This window comes from Crocuta crocuta, unplaced genomic scaffold (assembly GCF_008692635.1).
Source record: "Crocuta crocuta isolate KB4526 unplaced genomic scaffold, BGI_CrCroc_1.0 scaffold3, whole genome shotgun sequence".
Lineage (NCBI taxonomy): Eukaryota > Metazoa > Chordata > Mammalia > Carnivora > Hyaenidae > Crocuta > Crocuta crocuta.
This window is the reverse complement of record NW_027529934.1, coordinates 4649249-4668758: the sequence shown is the minus strand read 5'-3', so window position 1 is coordinate 4668758 and position 19510 is coordinate 4649249. Positions and strand designations below refer to the sequence as shown.

The 19510-nt window shown below is 46.4% G+C and overlaps 1 protein-coding gene across 2 annotated transcripts in view; it reads left to right on the top strand.

The window, feature by feature from the left end:
- The window catches only part of PTPN14 (protein tyrosine phosphatase non-receptor type 14), a 102811-nt gene extending 85320 nt beyond the window's left edge, over positions 1-17491 (top strand). Inside the window, exons 14-18 of one of the 2 annotated variants that reach the window (XM_077763209.1) lie at positions 798-1016; positions 4347-4475; positions 7100-7334; positions 11349-11512; positions 17115-17491. In XM_077763209.1, coding sequence (XP_077619335.1) covers positions 798-1016; positions 4347-4475; positions 7100-7334; positions 11349-11512; positions 17115-17243 — 876 coding nt within the window. In that variant the 3' untranslated portion in view covers positions 17244-17491. Of the gene's footprint in view, positions 1-797; positions 1017-4346; positions 4476-7099; positions 7335-11348; positions 11513-16825; positions 17093-17114 lie in introns of those variants that run through there. The other variant, XM_077763210.1, reaches the window with a different exon arrangement.
- The last annotated feature ends 2019 nt before the right edge of the window (positions 17492-19510 follow it).

The following is a 19510-nucleotide window of genomic DNA, read 5'->3' as shown; positions in this document are numbered from 1 at the left end:
ACTGAGTCACCCAGGTGCCCCTATGTGTAAATTTATTTGAGTGCTGGTACATTTGGAGTTTAGATTTCTGCCAGTGTACGTGAAGTATTAGAAAGATTTTAAAGGCAGGAGGGACTTTAGAGGAATCACTAAATCCAGTTAATACCATGTTATTGTAATTAGTAGTTTGGCCATGGGAAAAATAAAAGACCAGCTCTCATCCTCAAAACTAGATAACTGTGGACCAGTATCATCGTAAATTTAGCTCAGTAAAAACAGCTCTGGAGGTGGAGAAAAGGATGTGTGGGTAATTAAGATAAACAATCTTCTTATCACTGGACTTTAAACAGAGGGTTTGGGTAACCTGGGTGGCTCAGTCAGTTGAGCATCTGACTTATTTCAGCTTAGGTCATGATCTCACAGCTCATGGGATCAAACCCTGCATCAGGCTTTGTGCTGACAGCAGAGCCTGCTTGGGATTCTCTCTCTCCCTCTCGCTCTCTGCCTCTACCCCACTTGCGCTCACTCCCCCTCTCTCAAAATAAATAAATAAACATTAAAAAAAAAATAAGCAGAGGTGTTAAAAAGAAAAACACTGAATTTGAATTTCAGCCCTTGCCTGGCCTTAATGACTGGTTCTGTTTAAGATATGAATTAGAAGGAAATTGGTTACTGGGCCAGAGGAACTAGCAAAATGGTTGACAATGAGGCCAAATAATCAAGCGTTCTTTGTACCTCTTGAAACTTGAAAGAAATCTGATTTGTTGGGGTTTTTGGATACGATAATCCGGAAAGCTGAAGATCAATTTCTGTTGCAGTTCAGAACCCTGAAGAAAAAGCTAGAAGAGGGAATGGTGTTCACAGAATATGAGCAAATTCCAAAGAAGAAGGCGAATGGCATTTTCAGCACCGCAGCTCTACCGGAAAATGCTGAACGAAGCCGCATCCGCGAAGTCGTCCCCTATGAGGAGAACAGGGTGGAGCTGGTACCGACCAAAGAAAATAACACAGGTTACATTAATGCCTCCCATATCAAGGTGAGAAGGGGAGCGGGCTGGGAAGGTGTGTTGCCGATCGCTGGCTTAGAGGTAAAAATGCAGGGAGAAAAAACTGTACTCTCCAACTGAGCATCTTGGCTTATCCCCAGCCCCCGAGGGAGTGTTTTTGAACTCCGGTGCTTCTCAGTCAACTGAAGGGTATGCCTCTCACTGCAGAGACAAGGAAGCCCAGTAGCCTCTGGGAAAACCTTAGATTGGCTATTTCTGAAACCTGCTTACCCCTGAGGATTTAACTTTCTCTTCTCTCTGCGAGTTATGACTCTTCCTAACGCTCACAGGAGAAGCCGAGGATTGTCCTTTTCAGTCTATAACTGGCACATGATGGAGACATTGGAAGTCACAGTCATTGAAGTTTCTGTGATACTCAAGAGCAGTGGAAACTTATCCAGTTCTCCCTTGAAACACTACAGGTTATGTGTTACCCAGCTGAAGTCCCAAATCTGCGTGTTATTTAGAAGAGTGGACTCATTTGAATGCAGCCGTAAAGGTGTGGTTGATATTGAAGCTTAAAAGATTGCTGCATCATTCAGTGCAGTGAATATCATTAAATTTTTGTCAGTATTGCAAACTTTCATATCTCAGTATTTCGTCGACTTTAAAATTAGCTTAGCTCGGCACCAGCTAGAATTTAGAGGTATAGATGCACGTGTATATATGGTTAAATGTTTTCTAAATGGCTTACCTTCCCCAGTCTTCCTAGTAACAACATATTCGTTTAAAATGTCACTGTTTGATCTGACCCCCAGAATAGGAGAATTTATTCATATGCTAATATTAAAACAATTGTTACAGGATGTTTTTAAATCATACATGGTCCATGTGAATAGTCTTTTATGATCATAACCTTAGAAATCTGTTTTTGGCCTTGTTCCGAGTCATTCCTTTTCTTCATCAGACTCTCCAAATGTAGCTGAATTTTTGGGAGATTCCTTTGAGCCTCTGAAATACAGCCAGATGTCTGGCCCATGTGTCAGTTACAATAGTTTCAGTACAGAATCTGAAAAGTAGACTGTGGTTGGATGTAGGGTTTTTGTACACAGAGCGAGATAATTACATATATATTTTTTTTAAGTACCAGAAAGTACTGTCAAAAAATGTGAAAGAGTAACTATCATGGATCACATTGGGTATCTTATTGTAATTTTCGAGAGTGAGAACTAAAACTATAAAACTGAACCTCAGGAAACTCTCGAGTAAGCTGATGATGGTCAGTGTCATGAGCTAAATTGAGATTATGAAATGATGACCAAAAGAATGCACTCAAACTAAGATGCAAATCACACAGCTGCTCCCTGAGAGAACGTCTGTGGACTGTCACCCACTATATCATACCATCTTCTCCTTTTGGCCAGATAGCCGCCACCATTTTCCATCTGCTCTCTGGAAAAGCTGTCACCCTGCTTTAGCTGTGCCCATTGGGTATTGTTAACAGAAGCATTCCCTTCCTCAGTATCCCCCGAGGCTTACATTTCATCTCGTGGATCCGGGTCAGACATGGATGCATTTAATAGACCCATAGAGCTTGCAAGGACTTGTCCTTATGTTTTTGGAATTGAGTTGCATATCTTGCCAATGCTTTCTCCCTGGGTTCCAAGCAGCTATTAACACAGAACAGAGATTTATTTGCTCCAGAGGTAGAATCATCACATCTGTGAAATCTACCTCCGTAGCATTGGCTGTTGTGTTTTTAATGCAGTTTTTAATACCCTCCTGTCGATACTTGGGATCTGCTGAAAGGCCCCAGGCAGCAGCATACTCAGGAAGTATTTATGGTTCCTATATGTTGGGTGCCAGAGAGGCTAATGTTTAAAATCACAATTCCACAGATACATGAAACTCCTAGCCAGCCAGCCAGTATATGAATGTTATCTCCCCCGGTACTTGGAAAATGGATTTTGCTTGCCAGCTTTGACCTAAACATAAACATGTCTTGTGTAACGAGACAATAATTGACATTGTTTTTGTTTGACTCAAGTTAGTATATAGTTTCAAAAAATAAACGAGGAGAAAAAGTTTCAAACAATGATCACTTCATGCCCCAAGAACTATCGAGATTTGCACTGGTGGATGGATAAGGAGGCCTGACTTGGCCATAACATCAAGGCACAGGAATGGGAAGGAACACAGAAAGAGTGCCTGCAAAGGACACAATTTCACCCTCACGGTATGCCCATCAGCATTTCTGGGCACCACTTCTTATTCACGATCCTCTGCCACTGGTATTTATAGCTGCAGAATTACCCTCCCAGGATTGCCCTGAGCTGCATGGACTAATAATGTCATTATCCGAAATCATCTCATGACGCCAAAGTTTGGTTGGATACTGTGGTACGGCACAAGGGGAAGTTCATAATCAAATATCCCATATTGTTGATTGAAACCCATTCACAACACCTCTGCCGTATACTATACCACAGAATAGGAGGGACAACAGAAGTTAGTGACACAGTTCATAGCAGCTCATTGGTACAAAGACATTGCTTCTAAAGGGATGTCATTCGTGGCATAGTTTTGTTGTGGTTGCTATTTAAAAGGATGCCACAGAGGGGTGCCTGGGTGGCTCAGTCGGTTAAGCACTCAGTTGGTTAAGCGCCTGGCTCTTGGTCTCAACTCAGGTCATTGATCTCACAGTTTGTGAGTTCAAGCCCCTCATTGGGCTCTGTGCTGACCGTATGGAGCCTGCTTGGGATTCTCTCTCTCCTTCTCTCCCTCAAAAAATAAAATTTAAAAAAATGATAAGAAAAAACTAAAAGGATACAGAACGTACTGTCCCTCCAACAATGGACCGCAGTATAATAGCTGGGTGTGAAATCAGTCTAGTGATGAGGACCGGTTTGGGTTTGTGAGTGTGTATGGGTTTAATGAAATGGACTAGAATAGAGAGGAGAAAAGAATAGAGGTTATCAGAGTACATTGCACATAGTGACTGTAAGTATTGTTTTTGTAACACTTAAGTAAGTTCTGTTAGGTTATATACACCCATATTGCCATGTAATGTGTGTATGAGTGGGTGCAGACTGTATATTTTTAACATGCACTGTTTGGTATATAATTACTGCAACTGGCAGGCAAAAAAAAAAAAAAAAGAAAAGAAAAGAAAGAAAGATTAGGTGCATTTTAATAGTCTTGAGTGGCAAAAAGTGTTGTCACATGAGAATGTGTCACCAAGGTTTTTGATAATGGCACTAACTCATTTGGCCTAAAAGTTATTACCCAAGGTTCTCAGATAGATACAAATGGACGCATGGCCAGCAGACAATGCTGTCCAGGATCTGGGGTTCTTTCACCGATGCTTTCTTTGGTTTCCAGGTGGTGGTTGGCGGGGCAGAATGGCACTACATAGCCACTCAGGGGCCCCTGCCACATACCTGTCACGACTTCTGGCAGATGGTGTGGGAGCAGGGAGCGAACGTGATCGCCATGGTGACTGCGGAAGAGGTAAGGGGCCTGGCCACACAGCCGCCTGTTCCCGAGGGAGGGGTGGCCAGGAGATAGGCTCCATATCCGCTGACCTTGCTGTCCTACAAGAGCGTTTCTCTGCAAACCCTTTTCTTTCTGGCATTCTCGATTTCTTCTATTTCCCAAGATAACTTATCGTTGTATCCTATCTTCATCCAGCTTCTCAACTCTCTTCCTTAGATTGCCAACCGCTAAAATCAATCAAACAAACAAGAACCAAACTTGAGTTCGGCTCACTTTTATGTGCCAAGCAAAGCAATGATCTTTCCCCTGGAATCTGAGTGAGAACTTCGGGCTGCTGTGGGCAAAGCGGCACATACTCCCAGCCTTGGTGGTGGCCAGCTCCACACCCCTTCGTGCTTATCAGCTGCAAAGAGACCAGAAGCTGTTGTTCCTGGAGAGGTCTCTATTCTTTGGAGAGAGGGGGAGAAAAAAATCTTTTTGTTCCTTGACCAAGTCAAACATAGTTTTTCTGTTGTAACCAGAGAACTCTACGTGGTGTTGTGAAAACCAGCACACACCACCAGCTGGTCTAGCAGTTTGCTTGAGGCGGGCTGTCTTCGGGGGAAACGTTTTGTGTTGCTTCTCTTGTCATATTCTCAATTTTTTTTAGTTTTAACCGCCTCCTTTTATTCCTTTCATGAAATATTAGCTTATGTTTTCAAGTCATTTAAGGGACCAGCTTCATCTGTCTTTTACCAGCGTCTATGGGAGGGCATACCGTTTCCTACACATTTTTTTTTTAATATTTTTATTTATTTTTAGGAGAAAGAGAGACAGCGTGAGCAGGGGAGGGTCAGAGAGAGAGGGAGATACAGACTCTGAAATAGGCTCCAGTCTCTGAGCTGGCAGTCAGCACAGAGCCCGACGCGGTGCTCCAACCCACGAACTGCGAGATCATGACCTAAGCGCAAGTCGGACGCTTAACTGACTAAGCCACCCAGACACCCCTCCTACACTTTTTTTTTTTTNGTCAGAGAGAGAGGGAGATAGACTCTGAAATAGGCTCCAGGCTTTGAGCTGGCAGTCAGCACAGAGCCCGAAGCGGGGCCCGAACCCACGAACCGCGAGATCATGACCTAAGTGAAAGTCGGATGCTCAACCGACTAAGCCACCCAGGCGCCCCCCTCCTACACGTTTTTAAAGGGTTGGGAGCAGACAGTGAACTGGGGGGAAAAAAAAGTTCTGTTTCCTTCAGTGACTATTCTGAGCGGTTGCTTTCCAGAACAGCCCCTAAGGGGGGCGCCTGGATGGCTCAGAAGGAACAGCGTCTGACTCTTGACTCTGGCTCAGGTCATGATCTCGCGGTTCGAGAGTTTGAGCCCTGCTTAGGGCTCTGTGTTGACAGCGTGGAGCCCTCTTGGGATACTCTGTCTCTCTCTCCCTGCCTCTCCCCCACATATGCTGTCTCTGTCTTTCTCAAAAAATAAATAAACTTTAAAAAACAGCCTGAAAAAATCTCTAGAATAGTATTATCCCCTTTTAAATTGCATTGCTGTAAGGGATTCATTCAGCTCAACGCAGTGTGTCCTCTGTGCTGAACTCGACATCGTGGCAAACAAGACGGGTGCAATCCCTGTCCCCAGAGAGCTTCCATTTTAGTGGGAGGGACAATTTAAAAAAAATGAACAAATAAAGTAAGCTCAGTAGAGGGAACTGCCTTGAAGGAAGTAGAACAGGTGATGGGACAGAGAAGGATGAGGGTGGGGACAGGGGTGCCGAGGACCTCTCTAAAGAGGTTGCATTTGAGCTGAAACCTGAGTGACCGGAAGCGGCCAGCCTTACAGACAGTCTTGTGATCTGCGTGGCAGCCGGAGGCTTAAAGTCTCTTGCAATTTGTAATCAGTGTAGCCACTCAGGAATCCTCTCAGTTAAAGCCTCAAGTAAAAGTACTGGCACAGGATGGGTAAGTAAAGAAGCAGATGTGCTTCGAACTTAAGACTCAGTTCAACTGGATGAATCAGGGTGCAAGTGTTTGTAGCATCGTGTTGCTTTGGTTTTGGTTTGTTTGTCTGTTTTTAATTTATTTATTTAGATTCAAGTTAGTAACCTACAGTGTGGTATTGGTCTCAGGAGCAGAACCCAGTGGTTCATCACTTACATACAACAGCCAGTGCTCATCCCAGCAAATGCGTCGCTCTGTAGGGGGACTAGCCATCAGGGCTCCCCCAGAGAGCAGGACCCCAGCCCCCCTCACCTCCATAGCTCTGCACTCAGCACTCCTCCGTCCCCACCCACTTCCTGCCCGGGGTTTCCTTCAAAGCCACCATCTGATCCACGCTCCACTCCAGTGATTTAACTGTGCAAACCTTAAAAACAGACCCCATTTTATTCCTGCCTCTGGCCTCTCTGCACTAGCCCTTCTCGCTCACTTTCAGCCGCTGCTCAGTTGTTCATCTTTTAAATATTTCCTTGCCGAAAGTACCATTGTGAATCTTACTAGGTCTTGGGATGCATGATCTAATCTGTGATAGAGACTGCCCCAGGCACCGAGTTAGTGACCTAGAAGCTATTCGCGTTTTCCTCTGTGCTCAGATTTTAAGATTACAAAGATGAGAGCTTTCCCTGACTTATTTCCGATTTTGCTTCTGTGTGTGATTCAGGAAGGCGGACGAACCAAGAGCCACCGATACTGGCCCAAACTGGGTTCCAAGCACAGCTCAGCCACCTATGGCAAGTTCAAGGTCACCACAAAGTTCCGAACAGATTCTGGTTGCTATGCAACCACAGGCTTGAAGGTCAAGCACCTTTTGTCGGGGCAGGAAAGGACGGTGTGGCACTTGCAGTACACCGACTGGCCAGACCACGGCTGCCCGGAGGATGTCCAAGGATTTTTATGTAAGTTTTTTCTTCCCAGTCAGAATTTTAGCAGCTGCCTCAATGGTCTGATCAGTTGGAAGGGAAAGGGAAAGAGAGGATGCCTCCTTATAAGTGGCAAAAGTATTAATTACATCATTGAAATTTATGTTTTTTCATATGTATGTAGAACAGAGAAGAATAATACACGTAATTTATCATATTCTCCTTTACCCTTTAGGCAGATTAGCTGACAGTGTGGTAAACTGGTTCGTTCTGTCTTGATGGAGACCTTTAAGTGCTCACCAGTAAATAACTATCCTGATGTATGTCACATGTCTGAACCTTGAAAACATTGTTCTAAGTAGAATAAACCAGACACAAGAGGGCACAAATATTGTATGATTCCATTTTAATGAGGTACCCTGAATAGAAAACTTCGCACGGGTAGAAAGTGTAGTACAGGTTACCAGGGGCCAAGGGGAGTGGGGAATAGCGAACAGGAAGTTATCGTTTGGTGGGCACAAGGTTTCTATTTGGGGCAGTGAGAAAGTTCTAGAAATGGATGGTGGTGATGGTTACATAATTCCGTGAAAAACACTTTTTTATGTTTCATGGAGGCTTGCAGCCTAAACCCTGCATTTACCTGTAGCAGAAGTCTCAGTAAGTACTTTCTTGTACCTCTGGTTAAGATACTAAGAATTACTGAAATCAACTTTTGGGGCGCCTGGGTGGCTCAGTCGGTTAAGCCTCCCAGTCTTGATCTCTGCTCAGGTCAATGATCTCATGGTTCATGGAACCGAACCCTATGTTGGGCTGTGTGCTGACAGCAAGGAGCCTGCTTGGGAGTCTCTCTCCCTCTCTCTGCCTCTCCCCAGCATGTTCTCTCTCTTTCTCTCTCAAAATAAATAAGTAAACTTAAAAAAAAAAAGAAAGAAAGAAAGAAATCAACTTGTTTTTGAAAGTATCATTTTTGAATTCATCAATTCATATATATTTTTCAGAGTATGATTTTCTTAGAAGCTGATTGATTTAGGACATATTCAGTACTTTATTTGAAAAGCCAAAAACTGGGTGTGTGCCCACTGCTTTCCAGGCCCCGGATCAGGCTCTCAGAATGTAGAAAAGAGACGGTCTCAGTTTTGAAGGTGCTCGTGAGAAAGGCAAGCCCGTGATGGCAGTCCCGGGGCGACATCTGGCACTGTCCTCTGCTTTCTGGTGATGGTTACAGTGCTGCCCTTCCTTTTCCACAGTCTGGCCTGATTGTTCCTGATTGTGGAGACGCCCCGTCCCTTTGTCTCCCAGCTAGGCCCAGGGTTCTCGGCGGATTCATTCCCTGCTGTGTCGTTGGCTGTCCAGCTGGTGGGAGTCAACGGAACCATCATCTGGATGTTGGATAATGTCAAGCCCTTGATTTTATTTTGATAGTCATTGAGAATTGAGGCATGGGGAGAGGAGGAGAGAGAGAGAGAATTGGGTTTTCAAGAACCTAAAAGCACCATTTTCCAACTTCCAACGTGAAGTTTCTGATGCAGACTTGTTTGCTGATGAAAGTGTTTCATTTTCCACCAAGAAGTGACAGTGGGCCATGCGAAGGTGGTCACTGACAGAGAGCGGAAGGATGATGGGAATCACAGGATCTGGAGCAAGAAAGATCTAGAGAGGCTCCATGCTTTGCCTGAGGTCAGACTGTTTTACTATAGCTCAAAATATTAATAAGGTGGGCAAGGACCTTTGTAGAACTTTCTTTCCTCATAACAGTGCTTTTTTAATTTTTCCTGATAATCTTTTGCAAATTGATTTACTAGAATTATCTCCAAGATGCCGAAGACACAAACAATTGGGGCGCCTGGGTGGCTTAGTCGGTTAAGCGTCCAACTTTTGCTTAGGTCATGATTTCACAGTTCGTGGGTTCGAGCCCCACGTTGGGCTCTGTGCTGACAGCCAGCTCAGAGCCTGGAGCCTGTTTCCAATTCTGTGTCTCCCTCTCTCTCTGACCCTCCCCTGCTCACGCTGTCTCTCTCTCCTAGAAATAAATAAAACATTAAAAAAAAGTAAAAAAAAAAAAAGAAAACACAAACAATGGGGGGAGGGGCACCTGGGTGACTCAGTGGTTAAGCATCTGGCCTCGCACAGGTCATGATCTCAGGGTTCCTGAGTTCGAGCACCACATCAGGCTCCACCCTGATTCTCCCAGGCTCCTGCCTGGGATTCTCTCTCTCTCTTTCTCTCTCTGCCCCTCCCCCACCCTCTCTCCAAATCAATAAAAATCAATAAAATAAGCTTTAAAAAAAATAAAAAAGTGGAAACAAAGTAGATCAGTTTGATGATCAGCCAACAGCTCTAATAGAAGATTGGGTTTACGAGGTGGTTAAAATTATAGTCAGACCTTTTCCATCAGAACCAGTTTAAGGAAGGCCCATCTAAATTATTGAAAAACGTAGAGAATATTTTTAAACAGTGTAAGTTTATTGATGTTTCTCAGAAACTCTGTGCCAAAGAGAGTCATGAACATGTTGGCTTTCCAGATTTTTAGGAATTGGAAAAGATTGTTTGCCTGTGTTTCAATTCGGTTCCCTGGGTGCAGGGTACCACGGGCAAATTGTCTTCTACCCTGCAGGGATCCTCACTAGGTCAGAGCTTAAGGAACTCTGTTAACATGATTGCTGGAGAGAGCACCACTTCAATCCAGTTTCGGTGTTTTATGAAATTTCACTTGGTGATAGCATCTGCTTCATGGGTCAGTATTCCTTTTACATCTCTTCTTAAATTCAGCACAAGAGAAACCTTTCTTTTGAGTGTGAACATTGCCTTTTTTGTCAGAGAATGCACAGTCACCTAATTCCTTTCCCCTCTTAAAGAAAACTTTTGAGAATCCCACGCACAGTATTTAGCTCACGTTGGTTCCTGATAGTAACTACTCTGTCTAGTCATCTCAGATTGCCTTCCCTCTTTCTGTTTTGTTCTAGCTCATTTTACCCTGCTGCTGCTGCTGGTGGTGGTGGTGGTGGTGGTAATAGTTTATTTTAATAAACTACTTCAGATAACTTTGTAATAGCATAAGGTTATCAAGGCAAATATTGGAGTTCGTGTTAATTGTAGGTAAACAGATGCTTTTAAATTACCAGAATGGTTCGAACTCCGTTCTCTTTGAGTGCTTCCCCTGGTCCCGTTTTACAATGCCGAATCAGGAGGAGATTTTTCCGAGTATCTAGAACCTTTACATAGTGTCTTCCCTGAGCTAGCTACTAAAAAATCTCTATTACTAATTGACTTCTGGTTCTTGGACTCTTTGAGGATTACATTTATATACTTCTCTTTTTTTTCCATGACCATGAAAAAATGTCACTAAGGCTTATATTGCTGTAATTTTTCATCTGTGCCCAATTGGAGTAGTGAGCAGAGCCCTGCGCGGCCCTGCTGAGCTAGGCAGCTGTCGGAAGGGGTGAGGGAGGAGGCACGACCCCTCTACCCCCACACACATGTTCCCTCCAGAAAGGGAAGGCTTCATCTTGAGCCACTTCCAGAACCACATGGAAGCCAAGCTGAAAAGCAGGACCCCCAAAGTCTATTTTTAAGTCTCAAAATGAAGGTCAAGCCTCCGTTGACCTTCACTCACTCAGCGAGGAGAAGGAGGAAGGGGCAGATGGATGCTTTTCCCACCAGAAATTGGCTCTGACAGGCGGGCGTTTCAAGGGGACCTCAGTGGTGTTCTGATCCCAGTCTGTTAATAGTAGGAATTGCTGTAAGTAATGTCGAGAATCATCTGCTTGGGGGACTTTGGGATTTGCAGAGGGGAAAACAGAATTTAATTTTTAAAAAAAGAACTATTTAATTTAAAGAACAAATTCTCCCACGGACTAATTGACTCCCAGCTGGTCCTTTCTGGAATCCAGGACTGTGGGCACCGGCCAAATAATTAGTGTCTTGTAAGAACTGTAAATTATTGTCACTTAAAAAAAAAAAAAAAGCTTCACCATCAGTCCCCACCCCCCGCTGCCTTGTATGCACAGCCGGGCAGGACTTGGGTGACTGGATTTGCACGTTGTCTTGCAGCCTACTTGGAGGAGATCCAGTCTGTCCGGCGCCACACCAACAGCATGCTGGAGGACGCCAAGAGCCGCCACCCTCCCATCGTCGTTCACTGCAGCGCGGGCGTGGGGCGCACCGGCGTGGTCATCCTCTCCGAGCTGATGATCTACTGCCTGGAGCACAATGAAGTGAGTCACTCTAGGCCTTCCTGAAGACCCCGCCTTGGGGGCAAATCTACACCAGAGCCACACCCCCCCCCCACACACACACACACTTTCGCCCGTGCCCTTTTGTTCCCAGTGCTTACTTTTCCTCTCTCCGGACATGAGTTTTCCAGATCCGTGATTCCTAGGCGGCCTCTGACATTCACAGCCTTTCTTATCTTTCGCCTGTCTCCACTCTGTGTAGACACTCAGGGAACACAGAGAGAAAGAGATGGAAGTGGGAGATAGGAAACGTTTACAAGGTCCCATCTGCCTCGGCATCTGCTTCCAGAAGTGTGTGGGGTTTGCAGACAGTCTGGTTGTCCTGTGGGTGATTTTCCACGGTGGGTTATCGGGTTGCAGGTAGTCTGGATGCAGCTTGCATTCCTGGGACGTGTTTTGGCCTAAACCCCCCTGTGAAAGTGTGTATCCTTGATAAATGTTTTTCACTCTTCAGAGGGAGGTTTTATTTAATGAGGGCTGTCCCCTCTTGTCTAGACTGGCAGTGGGGTGATGTAGCAGAGCAGGGTAGACCACTTTTTTTTTAAAGTTTACTTATTTTGAGAGAGAAAAAGCACGAATGGGGGAGGGGCAGAGGGAGAGGAGGACGGAGAATCCCAAGCAGGCTCTGCTCTGTCAGCACAGAGCCCGACGCGGGGGCTCAAACCCACGAACCTCGAGATCATAGCCTGAGCCGAGGTCGGACGCTTAACCGGCTGAACCACCTGGGTACCCCCAGGGTAGATAATCTGAGTGCACAAACATGGCCTGCCTTCGCCCAGGCTGGCCACCTCGCTCTTCCCCCCACCACGAAAGGGCTGCGGCCATCTTGCGTCGGCGTGGCATGTGGCATTCCGCTGCTGCTGTAGGCCGGGGAGTTGCACAGAGGGGCTTGTGATTTCCTGGAGCGGAGACGAACAGCAAGCAAGGCTAAAGAACAATTCTTCTGCTTTCTCGTCACATGGAGACTTGGGGATTTTAAAAGGCCTTCACTTATTTGGTTTTGTTCTTAGTTGGTATCCTCAGACCCCCATGTAGAGGAGCCGGGTGCATACCAGTCCTCCTGTTTTACAGATGAGGAAACTGAGGCCCAGAAATAACTCTGTGACTTGTCCAGTGCCACATGGCTCTAAACAGTGGTGCTGAGAAGTGAGGTGCTCTCCCTCCCGGCCCTGACTGACTTCCTGTCTTCACTCTGCCACCACATGCCAGGTGTCACTGGTTCTTGTTGTATTTCCAAATTAAACAGCTCAGGGCACCAAAGGGAACTTTTGAAGTGGTTCGTGCATTTTTAAGGCAGGGAAGGTTATAATGCACGTCCTGTGAAAGATTCTCTTTAATATATGCGTTTACCCCATAGTATCCATGGTTTGAAAATCAGAATATTGCCCCACGAAGTTTGTTGCATGGAAACTTCCAGGAAAACAATAAATAACCAAGTCTAAACATGCTCAAAAGATTTTTAAACTCTCTGTCTATATAAAGTTAATATTGGAAACTTTGAATCCATATATAGGAAGGTGGTGCTATAAAGTAGAAGAGGCGTTATACTCCGAGGGGCCTCTTTTTTTAAAACAGATAGACAGACATTCTATTGATGAGCAAAATGCCCCTCACAGAATCAGCTGAGACTACCCAATAGGAATTCTGTCTTCGTCTTTGAGTTTTTATCCTTGTGTATCACATCATGAGATTTCTTGATTGTTTGCTTCCCTGCCACTTCTAGAAGGGTCTAGTAGACCGAACTGCTCACTGTTGGGTCCCAAATTGACTCAGTGCTGGGGAGATGGAAAGAGATGAAGTGGATTTGGGGGACATATGGCCTGAGCGTGTCCAAGCCCCGCTGGAGGCACCAGTGGGCCCCAGAGTGAGGTGTGAGGGGGAGGGCCTCCTCACCATCCCCTCCCCCACTTAGCTATCTTCCTGCCTTCCCCAAGCTCCCCTTCTGTTCTCCGTTGCCTGTGAACTCTTCCTTGTTCCCCGTTGCTCCTTTCCAACCTGGGAAGCTCTTCTGTCCATCTTGTCTGACATGAAAGCTGGTTCTGTTCTGGGCTCCTTGGAGACCCATCAAAAGCTGGGCCTCAATAACATGATGACACGAAGGCTCATTGGACACCCGATGTCACTGGCCCAGAAGAACACAGAGAACACATGTCCGAGCCAGTGTGGTGCAGAGTGAGGGACTGGGCCATCAGGGCCTCACGTGGACTTGGTGAGACTCAGGGTGATTAAATTCTCTACAGTGGGTCCAAACATAGTAGATTTCCTCAATGCCCAGTTGCATGCCAGAACATTCTTTGCTGGAACACGATCGGGTCCAAAAAGGACTTCTGTTCCCATTGATATTCAAAGATAGCAAGATGACTCATACTTTTCACTTCCCTTCCCCTAGCACAAATATAGCCAGCCTTATCTGGCCCATTTCCCATCGTTGCCATTGGTAGATGGTGAGGGAGAAAAGAAGTTCTCTACTCTGTTCTGCTTCAGGCCTGGTCATAAGATTCAAACCCTTATTTTGGGAGAAGAGTAGAACATGTTTAGCTTTTTTGTTGTGGTGGCTTTAAACAAAGATTTTGACAAATAAATCTGAAATTGTGTAGTTCCTTTTTCTCCGTTCTAAACTTTCCTGCCTTCTCTCCATGGCTTCTGGACTTAGTACACTGTATGCTGTAGTCTGTAATCCATAGTTTTCATTTGATCAGTGAAATGCCTTTTCTTTTTCCTGGGATAAAGATGCGTACAGAGAGTTCGGGCGGCTGTTGGGGGTGGGGGGAGAGGGTATTCTCCCAGGTCTCTCTGAGAAGCCTCTCCGTGACCCATTGCTTTTGGTCACTAAACGTTACCTTGACATTTTAATGCCGGGAGCATTGGTTTTACGGCTTGCAGTCCCCTCTCTTGGCGCCCTCCCCGGATTTAGCTCTCTCTCCTAAAGTAGCTAATTATAAAAGGTTCGGTTCTCACCAGCCAAATAACGAGGTGTCTTACCTTGCTGCTTTTCTGAAGAAGTTATCCCTTCCATCAGGGAGGAGAAAATGACTTCTAGGCGACTGAGCAAGCCATCAACTGCTGCATGATTGGGGTTAAGGACGAGGGACAGCAGAGACTGTGGGAGTGAATCTTCAAGGCAACTAGGACTCTTTGATTTCCAGAGGAGCTTTCTTTGTCTTGTCTCCTAACTGCCCCTTATCAGATAATATACGATCTTTAGGGAGTGTCTTACAGGCTAGTGAGATGGTAATGATCATGATGGTGGAGGTGGTGGAGGTGGCAGAGGTAGAGAGGGTGGTGATGCCAGTACTACAGTAACAGTAACTAACCTATATTTAATCATGTGCCTACACCATTCGAGGCGCCTGACAACGACTCAAGTAGCCTTCACAGTAACCCTACGAGAGAGGTCCTGCTAGTGCCCTTGTGTGACACACAGTGACTCTGAAGTAGGAGCTGAAGGAACGTGTCCATGCCCCACAGCCAGGAAGTGTGAAGGTTGGGGTTCGGCAGACAAAGCCTGACCCGAGCCTGTGCTGGTAACTTCTGTGTGACGCCGCTTCTCTGTCAAAACCTTGATGGGGGATGGGGAAGAACAGCTTTAGTCTACCCTGTGTCTTCAGCACCCAGCTCAGTAATGCTCATCGAGCATGTTCTTACGGAAGTTCATGATCAGGTGGCTCTAGGTTGTGCCTCGTGGTATCAGTGACTTTGGAGTAGCGTGTAGGCAGAGACTCGCCAGTTACCATCAGAAGCTTATGGTGCGGGCTGTGTACTGTGGCTAGGAGTTTGAGGAGTCACACGCCCTTTTCTCTTTACTTACTACTAGGGACTTGACTTTGTCCCTTTTAAATCCGCGGTGTGCACTATTTAACTGTTTTTGGAGAAGAGCAGCTGATAAGGATGGTAAGTGTTATATCATAGCTGCCCAGAGTTTGGAAATTGTGGAAATGACTCATAAAAGGAAAGGAAGAAAAGACGCACAGCTGAGTTTTTATCGTTTCACCTCCGATGGTTGCTCAGTCCTTGACAGCTTCACGGGGGTGCCCGTCACCTGGGTGAAGAGCTTCCAGAGAGGGGGCAGCGTGCTGAGGCCATGAGGGCATTGCTGACCCCATGATGCTTCCTCCCCCGCTGGTCCAGAGGGAAGGGAAACTTGACCGAGCAGGCCCCAGAAGCGGCCTGAATGACCCACCGCCTCAATTCCCTTCTTTGGAAGCTGCTTGTGAATCCTCAGAGAACTTACATATAGGCGATCTTATTTAATAGTCAAGATATTTTTAGTGAAAAGCTTTTACTGTAAATATGATGGTCATGGTGAGCACCGGGTGTTCTGTGAAAGTGTTGAATCACTACATTACATGCCTGAAACTACTGTTACACTGTTCGTTAACTTACTGGACTTTAAATAAAAGCTTAAAGGGGCGCCTGGGTGGCTCAGTCGGTTCAAGTGTTGGACTCTTGAATTCATCTCAGGCTGTGATCTCACGGGTTGTGAGTTTGAGCCCCATGTTGGGCTTTGCTTGGGATTCTCTCTCCCCCTCTCTCTCTGCCCCTCCCCTGCTTACACACTCTCTGGCTCTCTCAAAACAAATAAGTAAACAGTTTAAAAAAGTAAATAAAAACTTCTAAAAGAAAAGCTGAGAAGCAGCCTAGTTATCCCGGAGAAGACCCCAAACGTTTAAGAATTGATAATATTTCTGAAAATGGGTGTGAAGGCAGAGGTAAAAACAGAAGAACCACTTGAATAAGAAAGTCAGTCAACCAACCAGCCATGAGTGGTGTTCAGAGAGTGTGCTTTGATATTTTGTAAACTTGACACATATATGATCACACTTGATAACGATCACGATTATGCGAGTTAGCAGAAGAGTATGATTATTCTCGTTTCGTTAATATTAATAATGACAAGTAGTCTTTATTAAGAGCTCACAGTGTCCTACACTGTGCTAAATGCTTTACATGTGGGGGTGCCTGGGGGGCTCGGCCGGTTAAGCATCCCAACCTTGGTTTCGGCTCAGGCCATGATCTTGTGGTTCATGAGTTTGCGCCCCACGTCAGACTCTGCTGACAGTGCAGAGCCTGCTTGGGATTCTCTCTCTCCTCCTCTCTCTGCCCCTCCCCCGCTCCTGTTTGTTCTCTCTCAAAATAAACAAACTTTAAAAAAAAATGCTTTACATGCATTTCATTGTTTGATCCCGTGAGGTGAGTACTGTTGATCACCCCGTGTTACTGGTGAGGAAACGTTGCTAATGTGGGCGAGGCCACATGGTCATTGGAGGAGAATATAAATGTTCTTATTTTACGAAGGAAGAAACGAAGACGCCGAGATGCCTGGAATCCTGCCTCTGGGCTCTGGTGGAGTTGAGAACGCCAGTCGGGTGTGACTCGGGCCTCTGTGTTGTCTCTGGCACGTGGCGGCCAGCGTCTCCAGTTGCTGGGGTGCGGTCTTTGATTGGGAAAACTTAGAGGGGCCGAGCTTTGCTTTCTCTTGTACCTCCAGATGGGCGGTAAGCAAATGCTTCCTGGAAGAGGGAACAGGGGAGGACCCACGGGCAGCTCCTCACCCAGGATCCTGTGTTTTTCTCTCTCCTCACAGAAGGTGGAGGTGCCCATAATGCTGAGGCTCCTCAGGGAGCAGAGGATGTTCATGATCCAGACCATCGCCCAGTACAAGTTCGTCTACCAAGTGCTCATCCAGTTCCTCCAGAACTCCAGACTCATTTAGCCCCCGGCCCAGCTCCTGGGAGAGGGACCCAGTCCGTCCTGCAGATGGGGACGCACCTCCAGACAACACCCGCTCCCCCTGTGGGCCGCGGAGGGCCACAGCAGGCAGGTCGCCGGCTCCCCGAAGGCGTGAGCCAAGACTCTTCATCAGCATACTATGTTATTTTATAGGAGATAATTTATTTTTTTCCCTTTTGAATAACTTTTGTGAATCATCGTAATGCATAATGTTTTCACAGTAATAGAGTACTGTTTTTGAACCACATTTCGACTGATCTGCATTGTAAATATGTCAGTAGGGAAGGTTGCCCGGCGGATCGATTCAGGGACAGACGCATAAGGGAACACATCTCTAATGAAGCTTCAGCCAGATTAGTAACCAACCCTGAAATCGATCAGCCTCATTGCTCACATTCAGATCCGAGATGAAAAGAAAATGAATTCGTCCTAAAATACAAAGATAAGGTCAAGGCCCTTCCTGAAGGAAAATACACACACACACACACACACACACACACANCTCCCCCCCCCCCCACCCCCAAGTTTGAGTCAAAGACAGGAGCAGCTAGAGGAGAGGCTGCCTTTCACCAGATGGCCCTCACCCAGGTGAACGAGGGCCTCTCTGTTGTGTCTCCTCAGCACTCCTTATGCCGGACTCCGGAGCCTGTGCTGCCCTGCGGGGGACCATACCCTCGGTATTTGCTACTGCTCCCTGTTTGCTCCGTGAGCCCCCGTCGGGTGGTCTTCGAGGCTCAGGGCCAGGCCATCTGTGCAGCTAGGCCTCTTGCCGGACTGAGAGGAGATAATGGACCAGAGCAGGAAGAGAAAGGAGACAGGCAGGCCCTGGATACTGTTTCTTATTTAAATAGGATGTGTGTGCTGGACAGGGGCCTGCGGGTCGAGGAGGTGGGTGCGTTCTGTCTTTCCGTCAGTCACCAAGTCACTGGAAAGGTTATCGAGGGAGCAGTTGGGAAGGCTGATTTACGGGGGCTGTTGGGCACGAGGTAGCAGGGTCCTGGCCAGGAACCACACTGAGTGTGACCCCCCCTCTCCAGCTGTGCTGCTGCCTTTGGCCCTGCAAGATCAGAACTAAGCCCATCGGGACCCTGTGGTCCACATTTTGGCCACTTGATGAAGGATGCTGGGATTTGTCTCGCACAAAGCCTGTTCTCTGCCTTCCTGTTCTCCGTACGCCCCGATCTCTAGTTCCTTTGCGGTTTTCTTCTGTTCGTTTCTTCCTGAGCCTACGTCAGTCAGTGTCCTGAATTTTTTAGGTCAGTACACAGTAAATCCTATTCCACACATTTTGCCTCTAGCTGAATTTTAGGAAATTTTTCTGTCATCTAGTTCTTGAACACAACGTTTAAACGGTGGTTCTTTTCTTCAAATTGACATTCATGGGTGTTCCATTGTGCCTTCCTCCACTGCTGGCATTTTGTTAAGAGCATGCGTGTGTGATGTCCGGTTACTACAAGCCCTAGATGGGTGCGGAAGCGGATTCCCAATGAACTCCTTCGAAATAGGAATCAACTCAGTTTCACATCTGGCCCAGTGTGGTGGTGGCGGTGGTTCTCTCGTTTACACTGAGAGTACCTCGTGCGGGAGGGCCTCCTCTCCTCTTCTCCCAAGTCTGAAGAAGCAGTCAAGGAGGCTAACTTCAGTTGAGCGCTGTGGATTGTGAAATTTGCATACGTGGTCTGGAAAAGAAAACCATGAGTATGCCCTCTATTTTCAGTGGAACAGAGCTCATCACCCTCATCAGGAGATGCTCAGAACTTAGATCATTGACAGGCAAAGAGGTATGTGCTGCCTCTCCTTAGACCCTTCCCATCCTTGGGATAGTCTGCCATTAGGAGTGTTTTCACAGTCGGTTCCTGGCTTATTTGACGGACACCATCGGTAGTTCTCTTTTGCCTCTTAGGCCCCAGTGTGGGCTCTGTTAAGATGGAGTCTCACTTGGACAGCACGTAGAACCGCTGTCTCTGGGAGCTCATCACATGCGCGCTGCCTTTCAACCCATCCGCCGTTGTCTCTTTCTGCTGCGGGAGTAATTGCTAATGCAGGAAACGCAGGGCACTGTAGGTTTGCTGTCCAATTTCCCAGCCAAAGTTTATATCGAAGCCCAAAGGAAACCACTTAAAAGTTACTCCACATATTTCATTTCTAAAAACAAACGTTTTGGGTTCTGTGGCACGTTTTGCATTCCTTTCCCCATCTCCAGCGAATGCCAGCACAGCTCCTGTGAAATTAGCAGCAGGCAGTGAGAGT